The sequence below is a fragment of the Watersipora subatra genome, chromosome 11 (genome assembly GCF_963576615.1).
Source record: "Watersipora subatra chromosome 11, tzWatSuba1.1, whole genome shotgun sequence".
Lineage (NCBI taxonomy): Eukaryota > Metazoa > Bryozoa > Gymnolaemata > Cheilostomatida > Watersiporidae > Watersipora > Watersipora subatra.
This window is the reverse complement of record NC_088718.1, coordinates 37,103,906-37,129,649: the sequence shown is the minus strand read 5'-3', so window position 1 is coordinate 37,129,649 and position 25,744 is coordinate 37,103,906. Positions and strand designations below refer to the sequence as shown.

Here is a 25,744-nt window from a genome sequence, read left to right as displayed (position 1 = left end):
CTACTCATATGATTAATTACTCAACTGTTTATCTGGATAATGACTCAACTGTTTATCTGGATAATAACTCTACTACTCATCTGATTAACAATTCTACTGTTCATATGATTAATAACTAACATGTAAATTTAACTAAAACCATTACCATAACAACTAATACACAGAACTTTGGTGATTCAGGTGGTATACAAAGACTTATCACACTGCAAACCAAAACCAACATATTTCCAAGAATATAACGCACACTGCTGGGGAGAATGTCTTTCTGGAAAAAATTGCAGTGAGCCTGTTACTATCAAAGAAGTCGACAACAACAGGTGAGCAGCATGACTAGTGTTGTATGTCAGCAGATTTTGGTATTAGATTTGTCATCAAGCTTTCACAAACCATGGTACAAAAGCAGCTATCTATGCAATGATGGCAGTTGTTTTTTTGTACTCTTAGCAAGTGATAAGATTCATATATAGATAAGATTCATGAATGTTTTCATATATTCACCGTGAGTTGATTTCAGTAGAAAGAAGTTATTTATATCACATTGTCTAAATTTTCAGGAGTCTCTAAGCTCGCTGATCTTTGCTCTGATACAGGCATTAATGTTTTGAGGTATTCTGTTCTGAAAGACTTGCTAGTACGTATATTGTATAATGGTGCCTGTTTCATGTATCACTATTTCTCATCAGCTAGTCGGTCATTAACGAGTCCAATTTTGGCACTTTGAACAAGTAGTCAAAGCAGCAAGCCTTCTCCTAAAATTGCTTTTGGCTCTTTACGCATAACCTTAAATAGTATCAACGAATAACTATTGTGAAATAAAGTAAATCATTAACATTTGTTTAGAACTTCACGTATCCATAAACTTGAAGTCGTTCTTTACGTACCGATTTTAGTGACCATGTGACCAGCATGGTAACTGCATTGTCAATAGTTATAATAGAGCTTTTCCGGTATGATTTATAGGGCTTTAAACAACCATTTAATTTATATATACGAATCTCTGTTTTTTGTCTGTTGATCGTTTGTCGTTCTCACGTCCAGCTAGAGTCATGAAGTTTTAGGTATGAAAAATCTGGTTCACATCGGATTCGAACTTGAAACCTCCAAGTCTGCAGAAAGGCATAAATAACCTAAAGGGTTATTTATACCTAGCTAACCCTTTAGGCCAAGCATCTAAATTGCTATACAAAGGAATAATTGTGGTCATACTCATTGCACCGGGTAAAATACTCATGCTTACGGCAATTGGGAATATGCGGTAGATTATAACTAGCTTGCTTGAAAATCATAATTGCGTGAGAAATCATTACACAAAAATCTTGCTGCCCGGAATTCAAACTCAGATATTGAGATTAATAGGCAAGCCCACTACCACTGTACCACTTGAAGACTTTGTCACATCTAAGAATAATTGTGTGCATACTTGATACACAGGACAATCTTTCACGGCGCGTTGGGCTGTCAGTATACAATTGTTTATAATTGAAACAGAACGTTGCCTTTTTATTTAGATACCCTTATGATCAGCAGTTTCGCTCGAAGAAATAATTTTTAATAGCATTACTTAATTTCCAGAACTTTCTCTTTTTCTACAGCAACTAGAAGCTGGTTATCTACTAGCCAAATTAAAACTTTTTTGTTTAATTTTTACGTGTTGAAAACTTTTTTACCTAAAATGTAAATTAGTGGAACCTGCTCCGGTTGAGAGACAATTCTTCTATTACCATGAAAACTGTAAATCTCAAAATTTAAGGGTAAAAGTTAGTTAAAACTCCAAATGAACAGGCTTTCACCTTCCGTCAATAACCAGAAAGCAGTAGGAAGTGATCACTAATAGTCAGCAGTTGCTAATGCTCATTGATCACCAATGATAAGTAACCACTGTGGTGAGTGGTCATTACTGGTCAATGGTCACTAATAGTCAGGCAGTGGTCACTAATACTCACTGATCACCACTGATCATTGGTTATTAATGATTTATTGTTGAAAATGGTCAGTGGTCATCATATGTGATGGTATAAGGTGCTGTGTTGCTAATCTATTTGAATGTTGTTTGCTCTCTTCATTTGTGTCAAGTAGTTGTAAACAAATACACTCGTTGTTTGGTAGTATCACATATTTGAGCGTCTAAATTTACCAGTAGACGAGTCGTATGAGCTCTGGTACAGCAGGTCTCTATATTTGGTACACTAATCAGATGACCCGGCGGTTCTATGTAGGCTTGCGTGAGTTTCATCCAGAATTCTTCACTCCTTGAATGGATAACAATAATTATAATAATAAATAATTATGATTTATTACATTACAGAGCCAAAATGTATTGCCTACCAAATCTTCATCTCATCGGGGTTAGAAAATCTGGAACTACGGACTTTTCTGAACAATGGATGAAAAACAAACAAAACGTTGAGTTTCTTCACCAGGTATAAATATTAAAATATTCTTATTTTACAATTTTCAAAGCTAGTTGATATAATTCATCATATAAAAACACAAAAGTTAATTAACCAGCAAGAAAACAGTCAGACATGTCTGACTGTTTGATGTTCAGTTATGCTAAATGATATGTCATAATTAAAAATGTTCTCTGAATTTTACAATAGAAGTTTTAACAGAAAGACTTTAGACAAAGTATTCAGTCATTATCAGTTTCTCAAAAAGATTAACTTCATGAAAACATATATCTATATATATAATTCTCAAAGTCCGTCTGTATGTCGTATATCTGTTTGTTGGTTTTCCGGCTATAGCTATTATTAGAACACCTGAGCTAGACAACAATGCAGACTCAAAGTCAAGGCTTACCGTCATTGGAAGCCTAACCTTATTAACTAGCTTTGTAGAATTTTCCATTGGCAATATGCCAGGCTACTAGCTTGAAAGGTACAGTTGTTTGACAAAGTTTTAAAACCTTTACAGTTGTTTTTATTTTTCGCATGCTATGTAGTTTGAAAGTTAGAATGGCAAGTGTTGTTATATATTAAATACAAATCAATTTTCTGTCCAAATACTCTTCTATTACACGGGTAACCCCGGGTGGTAGGCCTACAGATAGTCTAAATACTAAAGCACATGTATATGTAAATGTACATAAATTAGCAACTTGTGATTAGATGGAACAGAATAACTGTGAACATATATACCATAAAACCTCTAATTGAACACCATGGCGCTTTTTTCAACCCTTCCTCTTTAGTGGCGGTCAAATAGAGGTGGCATTCAATTCAAGGTTTTACAGTATGTAAAATCCATAATAGTAAACGGCTGCGTGTTGGTTGCATTTAAAGCAAAAGTTTGGTTCGTTAAAATGAATTATATAAATTGACATTTTTTAGGAGTTTCACTAAGACATGAATATGATGCTTCGGTCTTAAAAATATTGGATGTTGCCAAAGGGTAACTCTCAAAACTATGATAAATATGGTAAAGATGTGACAGGTACAGTAGATGGCACTACAACATAAACCTTCTATAAAGTAAATTCAACTTTACATAAACAATTTATGAAAGGTTTTTTGCACCATAATACGTAAAAAGTTCTAAATAAGGTAAAGCACCAATTGGGTGCAAGTTCTTTAATTCAATTTGAATAATGAAACTCCCATAATCAGCCTTAAAAATAGCATTTTCTCCCTTGCGGCACTTTGGACAGAAAATGACATATAGGGTATCTATATTATAGGGTATCTCTATCATAGGGTATCTTTATTATATGGGGTATCTCTATTATAGAGTATTTATATTATGGAGTAACTTTATTATAGGGTATCTTTATTATAGGGTATCTTTATTATAGGGTATCTCTATTATAGGGTATCTCTATTATAGAGTATCTCTATTATAGGGTATTTCTATTATAAGGCATCTCTATTATAGGGTATCTCTATTATAGAGTATCTCTATTATAGGGTATTTCTATCTATTATAGGGTATCTCTATTATATGGTTTCTCTATTATAGGGTATCTCTATTATAGAGTATTTCTATTATGGAGTAGCTATATTATAGGGTATCTTTATTATAGGGTATCTCTATTATAGGGTATCTATATTATAGAGAATCTCTATTGTAGGGTACCTCTATTATAGGGTATCTTTATTATAGAGTATATCTATTATAGGGTATCTTTATTATAGGATATCTCTATTATAGGGTATCTCTATTATAGGGTATCTCTATTATAGGGTAGGCTATCTTTATTATAGGGTATCTCTATTATAGGGTATCTCTATTATAGGGTAGCTTTATTATAGGGTATCTCTATTATATTTACATAAATTAGCATCCGGAAGAAAATAAACAACTGCACAGTTATTCAGAAATACCTAAAGGTGGTTGATAGGTTTAGGTGTTAAAGCGTCGCCTTCCAAGTTGAATATCACAAGTTGGAGTTTGTTGAAAGCAATTTTTATCCTTCCCCCAATCTTAACTTTGGCTTTGAACAGACAAACTTACAAACAGACACCATTATTATTATTATTATTATTATTATAGTAAAGACTAGGTGAATACTCGGCGTTGCTCAAATAAAAAAGTTTTTGCACAGAAAATTAATTGTATTTAACACATACAACATTTAGTATTTTATGAAGCTGTTTATTTGTAGATTTAAATATTTGTAAACATCGGTCATTTCCACACCACCCAAGATTTAGACAAATGGCACATTACCCATTTTTTAAGCTGGCGGATTCCCCAGTAGGCATATTAACCACCGAAATTGCATACAATGTTGATTATTTCAAGAATTTTATTGTTTTATATGAAGTTTATTACGTGACAATGAAAATAGAAATTCTCTGGGATATTTCATGGAAAAGGCATTTTGTGCAGATCCAAATAGTTTACAGAAAAATTAAGACACCAGTAAAGGTGTGTAAGCATGAAATAATTAGCAAGCAATAGTTAAATGTAGTCTGTTCTGCTATAATGATTGTGAAAAAATGAGTTGATACAAATATGATATACAAAATGAAAAAACCAAAAAATCGTGAATATATCGAATGAATAATAACAATTACAAGCTACTGTTGCTGTAGAAGAATAGCTATATAATAACACACAACCTTCCTGGGCATCTGTTACTACATCACTGAGGCGCATGAGGGTAAATAATGTTCTTTGTCTGACCGAATGGCGAGAGAATGTATAGGCCATTTTAACTATCTACTTGAAGTAGCGTAACATACAACTGTCCACGTAAAAAGCAAGGTGTTAAGAGGCGAATGCTGACAGTTTTTAGTGATTGTCCTTGAGATTTGCTGATAGTCAATGCAAATGAAAGTCAAACAGAAAATTGAATTTGTTTAAGTTGAAACAGCACATTTGTGGAAATTAGTGGTATTTTAGGAATAAAAACTTTTCACCCATCGCAGCACTGTAATGAACTCTGGTGAATTAAAGGAGTGTAACAAACTCAATATTTGTCTGTAGAGGAAAGGAAATGGCGCATGTTAAAATACTATATCGATATTAATAAAATAAGAGTTAAATAAAAGATAGTAAATATCTATACAAACCGAGATGTTTTAAAAAGGACTGATTGAAGATTTAATTTAAAATAAAAGAAATAACGTAAAAACCGTAAATAAAGAAAAGAAACAGATTTTACTTGTATTTAATGATTTTGGAACGCAAGATAAGCGCCAAAAACTCCTTATAAATTAATGTGCTATAATCAGAATCAAGGAAAACGCAATTTAGCTGGAAAAAAGACTTTTGAGCAGATGAAATAAATTTGGAAAGCAAATTAATGTGAATGTGAAATAAATAGCAAGTATGTAAACTGTCAAAGAAATGAGTTGATACTGATACAATTAATGCAAACTGAGAAAACCAAATAAAAGTCATGAGCTTGTTGAACTAATAATAACAATTAGTTCATAGAAGTGTGCATAAAAAGGTCATTATACAGTAACTTTAGTGTATTTAGTGGTTATGATTTGCAACAAAATATAACATTACAATGTACTACGTGCAGTATGCACTGTAGAAAATTTTTACCTTTGAGACAGTCGTATAACATAAAAGTTGAATTTCACTTAAATGGATTTAGCTTACAAAGCACATGCTGAGTTTTAGAGATGTGTTTTATGAAACTAAACTTCAAATTTGTCATCAGCTAAAATTTTGTCAACTACATGTGTCTGTTTTTGGTTTCGTTTTTACTAAAACTTGCACCGATTAACGCTGAACATCTCTTTCATGCTCTATGGGAGAAATTTCGGCGAATAACACGTCGGCAGTTTCATTGTAATCAGTACAATGATTGTCCAATTTTAATTTCGAAAGAAATTTTTGTTGATATCATAAATTCGCCGTAGTACGGTGCTGACGAAAAAGCATTGTGTTTCATAGAATTAGGTGAAAAATATTTTATCACAGATGCATCATAACCTGTGGGCGCATTAAATTAATTAATACATAATTTAGTGTGGGCAATCGGGAAAAAAGTATACAGTATATGGTAATAGCCATGGACTGGCAAGTATGCATAGCCTTGTTAGTTAGATGTGCGTGTTTACAAGTTTGCGTTTACAATCTTTTTGAGTTCAAATCCGGCATAAAGTGAACTTTTCATTTCTAGATTTTAATCGCTAGACAAACAGGAAACGACAGGCAACAATGATGGCATCAGACAGACGAAACTTTGAGACTTACATATATAGATAAACTTGTCCAAAATTTTAGTAAACTTTATCAGAAATTATTTGTTTTAACCTGAATTAACTTTTGTAAATTTTAATATTGAGACACCATGATAGTCAGATTACCTCAAACATTAAAAACAATCACAAATTATAGAAAATATTGATACTTTCTGATAAAATCTATTAAAATTTTATGCAAGTTCATCTTTATTATATTTTTACTATCTTAGTAAATGTTTTTAAAAAAATTAGGTTGTTGTATTGCATAGTTCCGCCAGGCAACACCATCTCATAAGAATGTGAAAATAGCCAAAAAAGATGAAACTGAATGACCTCTGTTGGCAGTAAATGGCTATGTACCCATTGTAGGACTACTGGGCTGCTGCGAATATATGCCCTATTGAGTACTTCAGAGGCAGCGTAATGGAGCGACCACACGTCTTGCATGGACATGCCTATAACGGTGGACCAGGTAACTATTTTTACAGAGTCATTTCATAAGTTTACATACGGCGATAGCGTAGCGGCGCACCTACACGTGGCGCTGCAATGTCAGCTTGGTAACAGCCATGTTATTCTCATTCTATCATAATTTCGATTTACTGTTTGGAAGCAAAACACTCGTGTGATGCGCTATCTTTATGTGATGGAAACAACCTTAGCGACGAGCGTCATTGCATTTGTGCATGAGCATAGGTCTTGCTTTTCTGTCACATATTTTGCAGAAATTTTTGCGTTGCCAGGTCAGCCTCCTACTATAGTGTCTAATAGAAACATGATCTGCTTGATGGCCCAGCTTCGCGCTCTGCCATTGGCATGCCCAGTGTAGTGCTCTGCCATTGGCATGCTCAGTGTAGTGTTCTGCCATTGGCATGCCCAGTGTAGTGCTCTGCCATTGGCATGCCCAGTGTCGCTGCACTATGGCGGTATAGAAACTAAGGAAAATATAGCTGCCATAAACAAATCAAACTTCATTGATTGTTGATTGGTGATGCCAAACATGAACTAACTCAAAACATATCAGCTACAAGCTTCAAAGACATATATATGTTTGTAAGCTTATATATGTTTATATTATGTTTATAAGTTTATATATGGTTATATTATGTTTATAAGTATACACATGTTTATATTATGTTTATAAATTTATATATGTTTATAAGTTTATATATGTTTATATTATGTTTATAAGTTTATATATGTTTATATTATGTTTATAAGTTGATATATGTTTATATTATGTTTATAAGTTTATATATGTTTATATTATGTTTATATTATGCTTATATTATGTTTATATTATGTTTATATTATGTTTATATATGTTAATATTATGTTTATAAGTTTGATCAAATATATGTCTCTAAGGTTGTGCATAAAGCCGAAAACTGAAATAAAAGTGCGTTTTTAGGGTTCTAAAACAGAATATAGCGAGTATATCTGGTATGTTAAAAGTTAGGGAGAAGAAAAAGTAGCTATTTTATTTATGAAAGCAATTGTGCTTTCATTGTTATGATTGTTATTGATAATATTGTTATTTCAAGATTTTACAAGCTTATGTTTGCTCTTAGTTTTGATTGGTCAAGCGATCTGTATCACAACGGCACTTGAACCATTCAATAGGTATACATCTTGGTTTGCTATTTCTGTTTAGAATGCCATTCCATTGGTGAAAATCTGGTGAGTTTAGAAGAAAAATGATCGAGTCATTTCGAGTATGACAATAGACTTACATCTTATATATTTTATATATATTGTATACTTTGAAGCAGGTGTAATAAAAATGTGTAAAAATTATGAAAAGTTTTCCCACCGCTAAAGCGAAGGAATAACTTCTTATATGTTGGTGGGATTGAGAAGGGATGAGGAGAGGATGGGAGCAAAGGCTAAAACTATACTTTCGAATCAATCTTGGCTTATGTATCCAACCAGAGGATTCATATTGTGCCGTGATTCAACGGCTAATGGTGGACTAAGGCTGGAATAAAAACAGGCTAGAATGTGCCTGCTAAAAAAATTATAAAGCACCCGCTATCCTGGACTAAATGTAGAAAATCCTCATAAAATAGCGAAAGAATATTTGTTGGTTCTTTATTTTGTTATTGATTCTCTTCCATCATAATTAATGTATTACAAAAATGTAATCAAATTTTTATATATGTAGTATACTTACCGGTAAATAACGTTAATTATTTTATGAAATAACTCTCATTTTGACCTAGAAGGTTCAACTACTTGCAAGCACCCACTATAAGTTGAGTTTGTTTTTGGTCACTTATATAAACAGTTGTTTTTGTGTTTGAAGGTCCATTGGAATTTGGGTAACATGGTGAGACATACTATGATACTTACTATAATGAATTTATTTGAGCATAACACATCTTTCTTAGTAACTTGGACAGTTTAAATCAAATATTTGCACTGATATATATAATCTGATATCGACTGTGATATAGAGTCTGATTTATCGGCTCTTGTTGGAGTGGTGCTGATATGTGCAGTCTGATATTGGCTGTGATATAGAGTCTGATTTATCGGCTCTTGTTGGAGTGGTGCTGATATGTGCAGTCTGATATTGGCTGTGATATAGAGTCTGATTTATCGGCTCTTGTTGGAGTGGTGCTGATATGTGCAGTCTGATATTGGCTGTGATATAGAGTCTGATTTATCGGCTCTTGTTGGAGTGGTGCTGATATGTGCAGTCTGATATTGGCTGTGATATAGAGTCTGAATTGTCTGCTCTTGCTGGGGTTGCCGTGATATATACAGTCTGCTATCAGCTGTGATATAGAGTCTGTATTAACGGCTCTTATGTTGTTAGTGTGAAAGTGTGGTTATTTATCAGAGGTGTTTCGCCTACTATAGCCAAACGTCATTTCCTGGTATGGTGGTTGCTCTGATTTTACTTCCCAATTATTTCTTTTAAAAACTCATCTGTGTAATTTTATACTTGGTGTTATGTCAATCCTGATTGCAATTTCACTAGGCCTTATGATTGTAGTTTGTTCATCCATCACCATTCTATCACCACTTTTTATATTTTACTATGATGCTGGGTCATTAATCATTTATTGTAAATATATATTTAAAATATACATGTATGATATATAGTATATGATATGTATGTTTTGATAGAGCCTTAAATAGTTCATAGCTAGTTTAAGCCAATCGAGTTTCCACAACCGAGTTTTCTAAGACTGACTATATTTGATATACCTGAACCAATCTTTATAAGTCAAATATTAAATTAACCCAAATGAGAATCAAAACTGCCTGCTAAGGTTAGGCTACAAGATGAGAGTTTAACTATACTAACAGGTAGAGTTTGTTTTTAAAAAATTAGTCCACTTTTTCATGATAACCTTCTCCCACGACCAAACACGAGTGAAGCGAGTGTGTTGGGGAGCTTTATGATAAATGCGTATGTGCACACAACTCCCGAAAAGTATCCACCAACAGCCATACCCAAACCCTTGTACCGAAATTCCATCAAAAAATTTAATCACTTTTCTTTGGAGTCGTTTAAGTATAATAATGATACAAAACACCTATACACCTATTTAAATATGTTACCAAGTCTTTGAAGATTGTCGACAATATCCTAAAACTTACCCATCTGATCGGGTGATACATAACTAAAAAGATTGATTTGGCCTAAAGTCGCCATTAAAACCTGACAAGCCTTTTTTAATCAAAATTGAGACCGGCCAACAAAATGCCCATAAAGCCATGCGACAGATAGTAGACCATAAAGCAGTGCAACAGATAGTAGAAAAACGTGCACATTTCATCAGTTTATGGCATTGTCCAATTTCCAAAGGTTTCTGTAATAAACGTAGACTGTTTGTTTTACCTTCAGTAAATCTTAACATTATGACATTGCAATATTGATTTACAGATATGAAAATGTGGTACACAGTTTATCAGCCTATGTTTGTTTTTGTCTAATTACCGGAGGTTTCATTAAATTATCTAAAATATTAGCCAAATTTCTTTACATCTTATGTACAAGCTAGGGCCAAACTACAATACCCCTTTATGACAAGAAAATTTCTTTATTTTGTTCCAGTTTGCAAAAAACTTCCAGATGCGTGAATGCTAATGCTTGCTTTCTGTTACAGATCACTGTCAAAACCATTCTACATTCAACACAACCAACTTTCAAACTGTATATATTACACAGCAGCTTGCCATTTTACTTCTAATATTGCATTTCTCCTATTGCAGGAGAGAAATATAAACATGTAATTTTTTCCTTTCATTATTGCTGTTTGTTGTACATAATAATACCCAGTACATTACAGCTACCATTGCAGCTACCATTGCAGTTCTCCTATTACACTGCAGTGCCATTTGACTGCTAATATTGCATTTTTCAACCAGCAGTACCCTTTCTTTTTCCATTATCACTTTGGCTGTATGACAGGGGAATTTCTAGTTAATTTAATAATAATAATTATAATTTACAATTATTAATAATAAATTTTTAATAGTAATGGTTTTTTAACATCACAAAAATAATTTTACAAAATTTATAACTACACTGTATATTAAAAAAGTTATGAATTATAATAATAATTATAATTTATAATTATTAATAATAGTTTTAATTATTAAAATAATTTTAATTATTATTATAATTTTAATTATTATTATAATTTTAATTATTATTATAATTTTAATCATTATAACAGTTATATTTTATAATTATTAATACTATTAATAATTTTTTATAGTAGGTCTAACAATTTTTTTGATATCGCCAAAACAAAGAGCATGCTAGTTTTAGTTCGCTGATTTTCTGATAAAGCTGTAGTTTATAGTTTAGGGGATGTGATTATTTTAAGATTTTGCATTAAAGATCACCATTATCCATCTTGCACAAGTGTTTACCACCACTACTGAACTATAATTACACAGATTGATTTTATAGGTACGCTCATGACAAACAGAAAGGTGCTGTTCAACGAAACCCATCTGGTGATCGCTTCTGGCATGCAGTTCTTGGGCTATATGTCGACTCCTGCGACTAGGTTTTACATCCAGTTAAGAAACCCAACGGATAGGTAATACTTCCTATTTATATATTGACTTTAGCTAACTAATAGCCTTTGCCGAAATGATGCTATACTATGTTTACAAATTTTAAAGGCTGTGCAATCACGGTAAAGTTAATATATACAGTCAAACTTGTTGCAGAGCCAATAACTTCAGTTAAATCAGCAGTGAAATCTTGTTTGCACACAAACACTATTGCTACTAAAGACAAACAAAATCTACTGTCATTTTGGCGCTATCATATACCTTACAGTGTATACCGTATAGCTATCATATACCTTATACCGTATGCCCACGCTAAATGATGTATTATTTGAGCATTGCGTCCACGCGTTGCGATGCTAATGTTGTAAAATAATTTTTCGCTTAACTTGAGGAAACATGATGCTTTTTCATTATTTTTTCGTTAGGGCAAATTTGTTCTACCACACAATATCAACAACAATTTCTATTGAAATTAAATTTGGTGATTTGTGTACTGATTATATACATTATTAAGAGATATACGGTTCTATCTACGTAGATAGATATATAAATATATTTATATCTATATATATATAAATTATTCGATTTCGCTCTGATAAAAAAAACATTTGAACGCTTAAACTCAGCTGTGCAGAAGATGCGATGAGGTCCAAAACATTGTGGACAGTATTGAACAGCCAGAAGAACATGAAATGGTTCCAAACAGAAGCAACAATCAGGACACAACTGGCTGAGCAAACGATGTTAATATTTTTGTATTAAAAATGTTAATATTTATTTTAAACTGTTAGTTTTTGTTGCTGCATGTAGGCCTATAATAATTATGGTTTGTTTATGAAACTAGATTTTGAATTATACATTTGTAGCATTTGATAAGTTATTATTATAAAAATTATTGAGAAAATTAGCAGATTTATAGCATATTATTTAATAGCTTGATTGCAGTAATTTGAACTCAGCTTAAAATGGGTCGAAGCTCGTAACTCCTGTTCTAGTGCACATAGAAAGCCAGTTTAGGCTGCAAACTGTACCAAACATATGGATGAGGGCAAAGGGCTTATATGCAACTTTGTTAAATGTAGTTATAGAATAAAAATATGCCTTCAAACTTAAAATGAAATAAAAAACTTTTAAGCTTCAGCAAAATGCAACGCAGGCTATAAGATCATTGTAGGTTAATTGTGAGCAATAGATATTAACTGGTAGAGACATGTGTCAGCCTTCTCATGTATACTTATTTAAAGGTCTGCGGCAAGTTGGAGATAAGTTAGCCAATGTCTCGCGCCTAAAAGGGTTAATGTCGCACCGTCTGCAGGAGAGTACAAAGTTTAGGCAACATTCGATTCGGCCATGAAATGATTAAATTTATCTTCTCAGCATTCTGATGAGGTGTTTGAAAAATACAACGCCACCCTATATTTGAATGTCACCTTTAATAAAACAGCACTCTAAGGGAAGGGTTAAAAAATAGAGTGCCATGGCATTCAAATAAAGGCTTTACATTAACTGAACCAGATGCTTGAATGGCAAGATGCTTGGATGAGTTACAAAGAGTTGCTGTTTACCATAATTACTTGTGTGCTAGCGTTAATGAGATTACTTTGTGCATAAATTAGAGCCAAACAGCGGTGTCGAGTAGAGTTGAGTACTCACATTAAATGGTGCAGCCATCCACAAATCTATTTGATGCTAGTGTAGATCAATGAAACAACACAATTATGGTTTTGATGATACAATTAGAAACATGAAAGACTTCAGTTATCCACTAAATAGATGGACACTAAGGACTCCACATTTGGCAAGGAGCTGTTAAATATGAAAACTCTGTCCTCATGACAGAGAAAGAGTCCTTCTCGTTGCTGGCAAAACTGAAAGAAGCATCTGCATCTTCAAAGAAGACTAACTAACTAACTAACTAACTAACTAACTAACTAACTAACTATATTGTGGGTTGAAACAAAATCCTTCAGTGTGGTGATATTGAGAAATTGATTTGTAATCGCAGGGTTTGACTTTCACGACATTGTTGACTTTGCTCGCATTAATGATATGTTTGATATTATTCAACACACACAATTCAACTGAGCATGGTGGCTGTAAAAAATGACCCAAGTTATAGATAAGTATGCAAACATCATACACCACTCATTTGCGCTATACAAATCTTTATGCATTGAATGTCAAAAGAAGCGCTTGCCTGCTACCACGAAAGGTATAGCTGTAAAGCCAATTGTGTCAAAAGTCAAAGGTCTATTGTGTTTAGGATTTTAATTCCAGGGTTGACATAGATCTCATCATTAAGCAGTTCATGGCTAAAGGTTCATATCGCTATATTAAGGCATACCAACATCACTTTATTAAGTACTGTGTATTGCGGCCTTTGACTTCAAAACATGCGCTGAAGTTGCTTCCCAACTGGTTGACTTATTCTTGCTGTTTGGTGTGTACCAGATTCTTTAGGATGAAAATGGAAGTGAAATCACTGCCTCAGTCATCAATGAGTTCAAAGACATGTGCAGTGTAGCCAGATTTGCTGATGGTATATGGTGGGCTTAAGCACCCTCCAAGTCATGATTCAGTGGAACAGTTGAGCTGGAATATCACGGATATGCTGGTTGCTTGGTTGGGGTACAATGATTCTACAGATTGACTCATGAGTCTTCATTTAGTACAGTTTAAAAAAACAGTAATTACCTTTAGGACTAGAACAGTCTCCATTCGGTGCTATATTTGGCAGTAATACATGTGTCATGTTGCATTTAACATGCTTACCCAGTGATATCCTTAGACTATCGATAACAGAAGATTTCCTGAGAGCGGCATATGAATCAGCATAGGCCACCAATGACCAACATGAAGATAATTTAAACATCAGCAATAATCCTACAGCTTCAGCAACAAAACAGATAGGACAAACTGAAGAAACTGAACATACATGTATATGCCAAACTGAAGAGACTGAACATATAGGACAAACTGAAGAGATTGAACAGATAGGACAAACTGAAGAGACTGAACATATAGGACAAACTAAAGAGACTGAACATATAGGACAAACTGAAGAGACTGAGCAGATAAGACAAACTGAAGAGACTGAACATATAGGACAAACCGAAGAGCCTGAACAGATAAGACAAACTGAAGAGACTGAACATATAGGACAAACTGAAGAGATTGAACAGATAGGACAAACTAAAGAGACTGAACATATAGGACAAACTGAAGAGACTGAACATATAGGACAAACTGAAGAGACTGAGCAGATAAGACAAACTGAAGAGACTGAACATATAGGACAAACCGAAGAGCCTGAACAGATAAGACAAACTGAAGAGACTGAACATATAGGACAAACTGAAGAGACTGAACAGATTGAGCAAATGAAGCTGCAGCTTGAAAGCCTCAAACTCAGTCGCAAGAGAGCTACTGATGGGCAGCTGTCGCAGGCAGAGGGCATGGTCAAACAGAATCAACTTGAACAAGTACCTGAAAATCCTGGCGATAATGTGACTATTTCCATTCATTTGCTAAATCATCGGAAAAGAGATCTTGTATTATAAGGGGCGTGATTGTGGACAGAGAAGACAACGACCTGTATCGCATAGCAGTCTATGAGGGAACCTAAAAGGGTGTTGCAGAAGAAACCAGTTTGACTTATGCTCTTATAAGTTGCACAGCGTGAGCGGTGTGTCAGTTTCTATGCTTCAGGCAATCTGTCAAACGAATGAACTGATTTATTAGTCAGTTTGTAAAATTTCTAAAAGTTTCAGTCATTTTGTATAATGACTGCATCAGGCAGTTTGTAAATTGATTAAAAGTTTCAAGTATTTTAAAAAATGACTGATTTTACACATTGAATGTAACATATACACCAGCTGGAACGTTTCGGAACAAAAAGAACTAAGAGTTACTATAAATGTGTGATGGTATATGGCGGTTTATTGGCAGTAATTTCCTTTCAAACAGAACTTTTTCAAATTATGCCATACAATGATAAATATATATAAGTATATAGACTATTGAATTGTATAGAACTTATATCTATATATAAATCTCAAAGATTGTCAATCTCGTCTATTTGGATGTCTGTCTGTCCAGCTATAGCTATTAAAATCTTGGAATTAAAAGCTCGCTGCACCCTGGATTTGAAATCACTGTGATTGCAGCCACATGTTTCGAAACCATGAATTTAACCAATGAGCGATACAGTTCTTAACAATCTATTGCTCTTATCATTTACCATATACCCTTATCTCGACTGCACACGCTAAATGAGATATTTTTTGAAACTCCATGAACTCTATTAATAACTCTATGGAAAAAGATGATTTTGTGTTTTCGTGAACTTCTTTTTCCAGTTATTCGTAAGGTTCAATTGCTAAATTGCGGTAAAGGCTAATACTTTTCACGCGGAAAATTGTATTATCTCGAGTAGGAATAGCTTCTACATTCTCTTTCTGTTCAATGAGACAAAGTACCAGACAAAGACAGTCCGGTATCTCATTTTTAAATTTGTACCAGTATCGAGAGGTACCAGTATCGTCGTATTCAAAGTTTTGATGGATATAGATTCTGCTAGAACAGTAACCTTTTTTATACCCACGCACTTCTATGCATCAATTGTTATTATTAATTTAATATATTCAAGATTTTTATCTTGTTTTCTCAGCTTGTATTAATTGTAACATTACCAAATCATCTTTTATTGTAATCATAGCAAAACAGATTTAATTTAGCTATTACTTCCTATATATTTCACTTTTACATTTAAAAACTTCTATAGCTGTTTTATTTTTTAAAAATTTATTTAACCTGCCCAAAAAATTTTACTCATGATATGAAGTTTGAAAGTTGCAGTTGTTTGACAAAGTTTTAAAATCTTTACAGTTGTTTTAGTTTTCCTTTGAAGTTATTCAAACTGCACAAAACACTTTTCTCATAATATGAAGTTTGAAAGTTAGAATGGTAACTGTTGTTATATGTTAAATAAAAATGAATTTTTTGTGAAAAAACTTTTACTACCAGGGCAACGCCCAGCATTCACTTAATAATCGAACAAAAAAGAAAAAAAAGGAAACAGTTAGCCACTAGAATCAAATAAATAGTTTGACGTATAGTATTTAAAAATATATTTTTCTGCTAAGCAAATTGATATTAGGTGAAATTTTGTTAAAGGAGCCATCAGTGTTGTTTGATGGCTTGATATTTTCTAAATAGTTGTTAAATTTTGTATGTAATTTGTTCATATCACATTAGTTGAAATGAGTTAAAAACCTGTAACTGTCATGAAATAAACAAGGACACATACCATGAAAGATTTTGAATTCTTTAATTGACGTGGAATGAATGTTTAGCATAGGTAAAGTAAAGAGATGCTAATATTTGTGTATTGATAATAAGAATGGTATTAACTAGCGTATGATTTAAAAATTACAAACAAGAGAAGTACTTTAAATTTAAATGTGTCATCTTGCTTTAGAGTTTTTTAATAATAATTTTACTGCTGCGTGTATAATAATGAATAGATAAACTCTTTTCTATTATAGAGTTATCTCCTACCTGTTTTACTGGCAAAAACTAAAACAGATTCCGGAATACAAAGACAAGCCTGATCACACCTTCACGCCAAGTTTTGTAGACGAACTTTTACGAAGACTCATGAGAGAGCTGCAACACTGTCTAGACACAAATGGAGAGGTGGCTTGTGTATACACACCCAGCTCTGAAGATGGCAACTTGAATGTAAGTATCTTTCTTTTGCTTCTTTTAACTTTGAAAAATTCTTTTAACTGGCGTTAGCAGTGTGCATATTTCTAGTTTACATCAATTTTAGTTGCTTTGCTTGAATTGCAATATAGTTGCTGTTTGTGACAAAATATTAGAAAACCTAAAACTATTCAAATTGCATGTCAGACAAAATGACTACATCTCAGTTAGTTAACAATGAAAATGCACAACATTTTGATAGATTTTATCAAAAAGTATCAGTATTTTTCTATCATTTGCAATTGTTTTTAATGTTTGCGGTGATTTGGCTGGAAGGATGTTTCAAATTTAAAGTCAACCTAACTTGATCGCGGTTACAACGCTCAGATCAAGCAAAAGTGCGATTATGGCGTTTATAGTTGCAAAGAGAGACTAGACAATTGGAACAGAATAGAGACGCTTAACGCTGCAACTTGAATTTAATAGACAATATTAACTATAGCAATGATAGCAACTAGTAATGTCATTTTGCACGTATTTTTCTTCTTAACGTTTTAATTGCGTTGAACTGCTCTACTCATATACACTAGACTAATTCTTGGTGTTTCTCGGGTAGTAAAAAAGTCTTTGTACAGAAAACTTATTTTTATTTACTGGGTAAAACATTTACCATTCTAACTTTTAAACTTCAAATTGTAAAAAAATAGTCTTTATGCTGTTTAAATAAATTAAGAGAAAAAATAGTGAATGGGTAAATATAAGTGTAACGGCACATTTGAAAATTACAAATTAAAAAAAATAGGTAGGCTAAGGGTAAAAAATTAGCTTTTAAATAAAATTCAAAAATTACAAAACGCAAAAGGTAATATTAATGAATAATGAAAAGTGTAGATTTGTTGTGTACACAAAAAAGATTCACAGTATATGGTAAGAATGATAGAAATGATAAGAATGAATTAGCCTTGTGGTTACGCTCGCTTGTTTGTAAACTTGTTATATGAATGTTGTGAGTTCAAATCCTCTACGAAGGGGATTTTTTGTTGTTAAAACCTTATTGCTATAAGTAGACAGAAGAACGACAAACAATGAAATATATATAGGTATAAATAATTATTGCATATATATTTTATATACTTTTATATATATAAATTGGAAAATTTGTCTGTGTGTTCTGCATGTCTAGCTACAGCTATTAAAATCTTGGAATGAAGAATCCATATGGCAGAAGATTTAATCTCGGAACCTCTCATTCGCTAGGCACGTGCCTTACCAATTTAGCTACGCGAGATTGATCGATTCATTGGGCAATACATGTCACTATGTGTGTGAAAATACGCTACCGCTTTCTGTTACGACGCAACCTCATTCTATGTATTAATAAGAGCAGTAGATAACTGGCTTTCTTAAATTAGCCATTGCCAATGTTCTAGGCTAATATAATGGCAAATGGCATTGTTTATAAGCTGAGTTTATAAGTGTAGCATTGCTATCACTGTTTATAAGCTGATTCTTATACCCGTTCAACACCAGTCATTCCACTAGTCTATATATATATTTCAAAGTCTGTCGTCTGTCGTTCGGTATGTCCAGCTATAGCTGTTTAAATCCTGGAATTGAAATTTCGCAATCTGCTGGATTGGAACTCATGAAGATCACAACCGCAAGTTGGTTATCAAATTACCAAACCACCAGTCTACGATGACTCTTACAAAACACAACTCTTGCTATATACAGTATATACTCTATTCTCGATAGCATGCGCTAAATAACGTATTAGTTAAAACTTTATGAATTCTATTAACTCTATGAAACTCGATGCTTTTTGTAAAGCTCAATTACTAAATTGTGGTCAAGGTCAATACCTTTCACGCAGACATTTGTATTGCCTCGAGTAGGAATAGCCTCTACATTCTGTCTTCGTTCGGTCTGGCGAAGACAGTCTGATATCCCATTTTTACATTTGCACCAGTGTCGAGAGGTACCAGTTTCGTCATATTCACAGATTTAATGGATACCTTCTGTTGGAACAGTAACCTTTTTTATACACACACACTTCTATGCACAAATTGTGATTATTAATACAACATATTCAAGATTTCTATTTTGTTTTCCTCGTTCGTATTAATTGTATCACTACTAAATCATCTTTTATTGTAATCTTAGCTAAACAGACTTAATTTAGTTATTACTTGCTAATTACTTCACATTTACATTTAAACACTTTTATAGTTGTTTATTTTGTTTCTTAATTTATTCAACCTGCACATTACATTTTCCTCGTGATACAAACTTTGAAAGTTCCAGTCGTTTGGCAATGTTTGAAAACCTTTAAAGTTGTTTTATTTTTTCTTCTAATTTATTTAAACTGCACTAAAAACTTCTCCCATGATATGTAGTTTGAAAGCTAGAATGACAAATGTTGTTATATGTTGAATACAAATCAATTCTCTGTCCAAAAAATTTTTTTATTACCCGGGCACCGCCGGGTAGCACAGCTAGTATCGCTATATTTTAGCAAATACCCAACGGCTTTGCGTACGACGCAGGGTCATAGCATAATGTCACGAGAAGCTGTTGGCTCACATTATTAAGCACTACTCAGATTTACAATTGGCACTGTGCCAGGCTAATAGCAAGCAGCTCTCATTACTTCTTATTGTTTATAAGACAAAACACTTTTCTCATGATATGTAGTTTGAAAGCTAGAATGGCAAATGTTGTTACATGTTAATTACAAACAAATTTTCTGTCCAAAGACGTTTCTATTACCCGGGCAACGCCGGGTAGCACAGCTAGCATATATATACGTATATAATTTCTTACAGAACAGTGTTTTCTTTATTACAGACTTTAATTACACACAGTCTATATATAGTCTTTCTGAAAGAGGCTTTGAGATTTGTACCTCAAGAGCAAATCCTGTTGAAGACAATGGAAGAATATAGCTTGAATCAGGTGAGTTGGATATACTAATAAGAAAAGTTATGAGAGAGACATATTTCATTTGGAGTTGTTGAGGAATTATTATTTTATTGAAATCATCTGTGAGTTGAGATTTTCTCATGCGCGAAATATTTTAATAGAAATTTTTTGTTTTTGCTAAAAGTTAAAACTGTGAAATGAGTGATGGACATGTTCATTGCTTTAGTCATGTCTGCACGCCTTTTAGTAGCTGTAACAGCGCTAATAAGATGACAACAAACTGCATAGTGTTAATTTGTATTTTTACCTAGGTTTATATTTGCGTGGCAATATGAACCTAATATTGTATTTGGTATATAATATTAAATTTGATATTAAACATATCATTAAATATTATAATGTTAAAATTGATCTGGCAATAGTTGCAATCGAATATTTAAAAAAGAATTCTCAGTTATAACTGCGCATGTTATAAACATGCTTCATCTTATTTGTTTTTTTAAGCATACTCTTTATAAATATAAAAACAACATTTTGCTGAAAGTTTTATGGGTCACCTTACAGAATAGTTAAATCGGTTTAAAATGTAAAGTGTTTTTAAATTTTCTACACATAATGGGTTCAAGACTGACACAGTTGACGTACTGAATTTTAGAAGAAACATGTTAGTCTGTGCTTTGGTTGTGTTACACTATGGCACACAATAACTAAGTTGGGTGGGCCTGCAGACAAAAGTGATGATGCATCACTAATAGTTCTAGCCTGAAATCTTTATAAATGTTCTAATATGATAGGCTTCGGTTACCAAGTACAGTCTCATAGCAACAACGTTTGGTGCTAATATGTCTCTTTTTATGCCTACCTCCTCCCCTCCTATCTAGACAGCGTATATAATCTAAAAGCACTGTTTATCTATTGACCTCGTTCAATTTCAAACAGCTTTATTTATTAGGTTTTAAGGATCAAATGCTATGATAATTGTATAAAATTCTATCTTAATAAAAATTGACCCGTTGACTTTACCCAAGGCATAGCATATAATAGTATACATATAGTATACATATAATATATATATTATAACTGTATAATGTTAATATAATTATAATATTAATATAATGGTAATTACATGTACATATTATACATACATGTATATAGAACAATTTATATATAGGCCTAATATATATGATGTTATATTTATTATACAGATAATATATATAATCCCACAACCGAACGAGCGGAGCGAAGTTTGGGAGGTTTTATGATAAATGCATATGCACACAACTTACGAAAATTATTCATCAACAACGTCGCAAACCCTTGTTTCAAAATCTCATAAAAAATTTAACCATCGTTTTGTAGAGTCGTTAAAGTATAATAACGATACAAAACACATATAAGCCTATTTAAATATGTTACCAAGTCTTTGTAAAATGTCGATAGTCTCTTAAATCTTACCCATCTGATCGGACTATACACAAATAGACAAGATTAATTTGGCCGAAAATCCTCACAAAACGCTTGAAAAGCTTGGTTTAATAAATGTTAAGACCGGCAAACAAAACGCTGAGCAACAGAGAATAGAACCATTAAGTTGTGCGCATTTCACGAAAAAATAACGTGCACATTTCACCAGTCTATTGCATTGTCGAATTGTCGAAGGATTCTGTAGTTAACGTAGAAGTACAGAAATCGTTTCTTTTCTGCCGATTTCAAAGTAACTGACATTTTGGAAACTTTTGAGTACTTTGGTATTCTAACTGATGTCCAAAGCAGTAAAAGTAAAGGAAATGCCGATGATATTTTTTTCTAACGATTATTATGAGATTATTACAATATTTAATTATAAGTTTAGATGACTATTGAAGTTTAATAGTCACACTAACAACATCGATGATGGGTAATATGTTACGTTATTATTTTTTGTAAATAGTTTTGTTAAATAGATTTTCTAAAAATCTATATAAATATCACAACTTCTTGATATTGTTAGCTAGGACGTTTTGAAATGTAAACAAAATTGTGCATTGGTTTCCTATTGTTACTGTATTACTATATTAATAATATTGGTTATTCTAATAATATCAGTGCATTTTACTTCTAATATTAGCCAATATTGCATTTCTCTTATTGCAGGGAGAAAAATAAAAACATATAATCTTTTCCTTTCATTATTGCTGTTTGTTGTATATAATAACACCCACACCCAGTACATTACAGCTAGCATTGCAGTTATCCTATTGCACTGCAGAGCCATTCGATTGCTAATATTGCATTTCTCAACCATCAGTACCCTTTCTTTTTTCCAATATCACTTTGGTCGTGGGCTGTATGACAGGGGAATTTCTAGTATTATAATATTTATACTATAATATGATAATATAATATTATAATTATACATATGATTATATATAATATATATAATATTTATATATAAAAACATGTAATATATAATTAAAATATAATATATTATAATAGTATAACAGTAATAATAACTTATATAGTATTATATAATATGTATATATATAAAATATATATATTTCATATATATTTCATATATATTTCATATATATAATATATATATATTTTTTTATGCATATTCCATATATCCAAAATATACATATCACTTCATTGGCAATAATTTCATTTCAAAGAAAAAAATTTCCAAATTATTTAATACAAGAATCGTTCAAAAAGGATAACACTTAGCGACTAAAATTAAATAAACAGATTGCCATATATCGTTTAAAATTCTTTGCTTTGCTACCAGAATGGATATTAAATGGAAGATTGTTAAAGCAGCTAGCAATAATATTTTCTAAATAAACGTAAGCTTTAAACACTTCTCAATGCTGATAAGCTTGTTTCTATAGGAAACCGCAGCTCATTAGAGCCACATGCCCCACGCAATAAGTTAGCTTACGACTGACTCACCTTCCTTAAGAAAGATGGAACGCGAGTCAGTGCTTCCCGGACTGAGTCACCTTGAGAAATCTGATAAGAAGATATGCATATTTACTAAAACATACATTGAGCATTAATCTATAATACAGGATAATTATAAAAATCCCTTTCGTTTGCACAGCTTGTGTATAAAGATTGAATATTTTCTGTGCCAAAAGATTTCCACATCTTTATAAAGCTCAAAAGTGAAACTGATATATAGTTCCTTATAATTTTGCTTAGGGTGGTATTATTTGTTAAAGATCAACTTGCAAAAAAGTTTTGTGAAATTCATTAAAAAGTATCGGCAGTTTTCCATCATTTGTGATCGTTTGTGATGTTTGAGTTGAATTGATCGCTAGGATTTTTTAAGGTTAAAATTGACAAAACTTAATTGGGGTCAAAATGCTCAAGCAAAATGAGGTCACTAGTTGTTATAAATGTTATAGTAAATATCGGCTATTGCATTCAAGTTGCAGCTTTACATATTTTTTACTGTCCGTCTTCTGCAACCACAGACGTCATAACTGCATTTTGCTTGGTCTGATCATTTTAACTGCTATTGAGTTTTGTCGATTTTAATTTTGAAACATTCCGGCAGTTAGATCACCTAAAACATCAGAAACAATCACAAATGATAGAAAAATACCAATACTTTCTGATAAAATCTATTAAAATTTTATGTAAGTCATCTTTAAAGAAAACAAATTGCTAGACATGGTATGGCATCAACATACCCACATTTTTCCCCTTGGTTTTGCAGAAAAAAGTCGCATCGGAAGTGATTCTTGGTTTCTTCGGAGTGGATATACCAGCTAGCCTATTCAAAAATGAGTTGCCTACCCAAGTCATAAACGAAGGACCAAAGAAATATGTTTGGCCATCGACTTTGACACTTTTAGACGAGTTTTTCGCTCCCTTTAATCAGCGACTCTCCGAGCTGCTTGGGGACAGGAAGTGGATGTTTAGCAAGTCAAGAACATGAAAATTTCTCAGAGCAATTTTGTGCACTAAATTTATATTGTATTAAAAAACTTCACCCCGTTTTATTAATGTGAAATAAAATTTTAATGTGAAATTGACTATTTGAAGTTAAATTCAAAGTTATTTTAAGATGGTCCTTGATATGAACATCATTGATTTGTTAAACTCTTAAGCTGCCAGTTGTTTCGTTGCATGTTCATAGCCACCTGACTTGAAGATGAACTCATTAATCAATCACTGGCTGGAGAAAGTAAAAAAGAAAAAGAAAGATTGGGAAGGATAATTAGGCCAACTTTTATCAGTTTTATCGACTTTTAACAGCAGATGTTTGAGTCACGAAGCAGAACCTTCCAATCTTGGCAGAGCTTATAAGGCTAGTAGTTGCAGACTTTGGCAGCTGTTTGCATCGCTGCCTGACAGCATCCAGCTTATGAAATCTCATCAACCTGAGACTAATCCTTGATTTCTTCAGTCCTTGATGCGCATTTGGAACTTTTCTTACATAAATGAATTTGAAGAGTTTGTAAGCGGTGTGTCCGTAGTGTTGCCATTAAGTTTTTATTCTTATTAAAATAATTTATTAATTAAGTAAATTATTTTTAGTACCCTTGATAAAAACAGTTGGTGATTTGTTGATTAAACGACCAATAGAATATTTATTTAGATGCTAGCAATTTTGAACTTCTGATTTCTAGCAAAAAATTAATTCTGCCAGATTAATTTTTTTACTTCAATTGTCAATTTTTTGCCAAAACAGCTGTAATATTAGTCATTTATTTATCACATAGTCTTACATGTTGAACTAATCATCAAAAAGAAGACAACTCAAAATTTGAGATTCCTTTGCTAGTATTCAGCTTAGTTTGGTAGCACCATTGACAGAGTGGCTCAAATGTGCTGAGTCATCCGTTTCCTTCTAATAGCTTCCTACTTCCTTTTACCAGAGATTACTACACCATAATCCTACTTACATTAAAGAGCTTTCAATAGTTCAGTAAAGTAATGATGTCAGCTACGCTCCACTTTTCATGAACTGGTGATCAAAATGTGATACAGCTTAGTCTATTGGTTTAAAACAAGCAACCACTTGGAAAGACTATGGTTTAATTTTCACTCAAGCATGTCATACTCATAGAGTTATCTTCCCCTAGAGTGATAACGGCGCTTTCAACAACACGAGCGCTTCTGGTGCCAACAAGGAGTGTTTAGGCCGCACCCCTTTTTTGGATTAGTCAATCGTAGTGATTGACTAGATCAATAATATCAGCCATGAGAATGATTAAACAATGATTATGAATTTCCACAGTTAAGATTGTAATTAATGATCATATTAAAGAAATGATGATTATATATAGTTTATTACTCTAATATATGCTTATTATTTAAAGCAATTCAATACCTACATAACTTGCAAAGGCACTGAATAGATAGTGTTAAGTAAGTGAGTTAATACAATCAGTTACTCATAGATAAGATAGATAGTCATACTGGGGTTGTATTAC

The 25,744-nt window shown here is 32.6% G+C and overlaps 1 protein-coding gene across 1 annotated transcript; it reads left to right on the top strand.

The window, feature by feature from the left end:
- Positions 1 to 269: 269 nt before the first annotated feature.
- LOC137408030 (carbohydrate sulfotransferase 15-like) lies at positions 270 to 24,243 on the top strand. Its single transcript, XM_068094420.1, has 7 exons — positions 270 to 317; positions 2,306 to 2,420; positions 7,017 to 7,119; positions 11,581 to 11,713; positions 17,237 to 17,432; positions 20,244 to 20,351; positions 24,022 to 24,243. Exons 2-7 carry the CDS (start codon positions 2,313 to 2,315, stop codon positions 24,241 to 24,243), a joined length of 870 nt encoding a protein of 289 aa, XP_067950521.1. The 5' UTR covers positions 270 to 317; positions 2,306 to 2,312.
- Positions 24,244 to 25,744: the final 1,501 nt, after the last annotated feature.

Bases quoted from the DNA above. Each gene is read 5' to 3' on its own strand.
- LOC137408030 (XM_068094420.1), top strand. From the start codon at position 2,313: ATGTATTGCCTACCAAATCTTCATCTCATCGGGGTTAGAAAATCTGGA. The intron at 7,120-11,580 runs GTAACTATTTTT...TTGATTTTATAG, and splicing joins TGCCTATAACGGTGGACCAG to GTACGCTCATGACAAACAGA. The intron at 11,714-17,236 runs GTAATACTTCCT...TTTCTATTATAG, and splicing joins TTAAGAAACCCAACGGATAG to AGTTATCTCCTACCTGTTTT.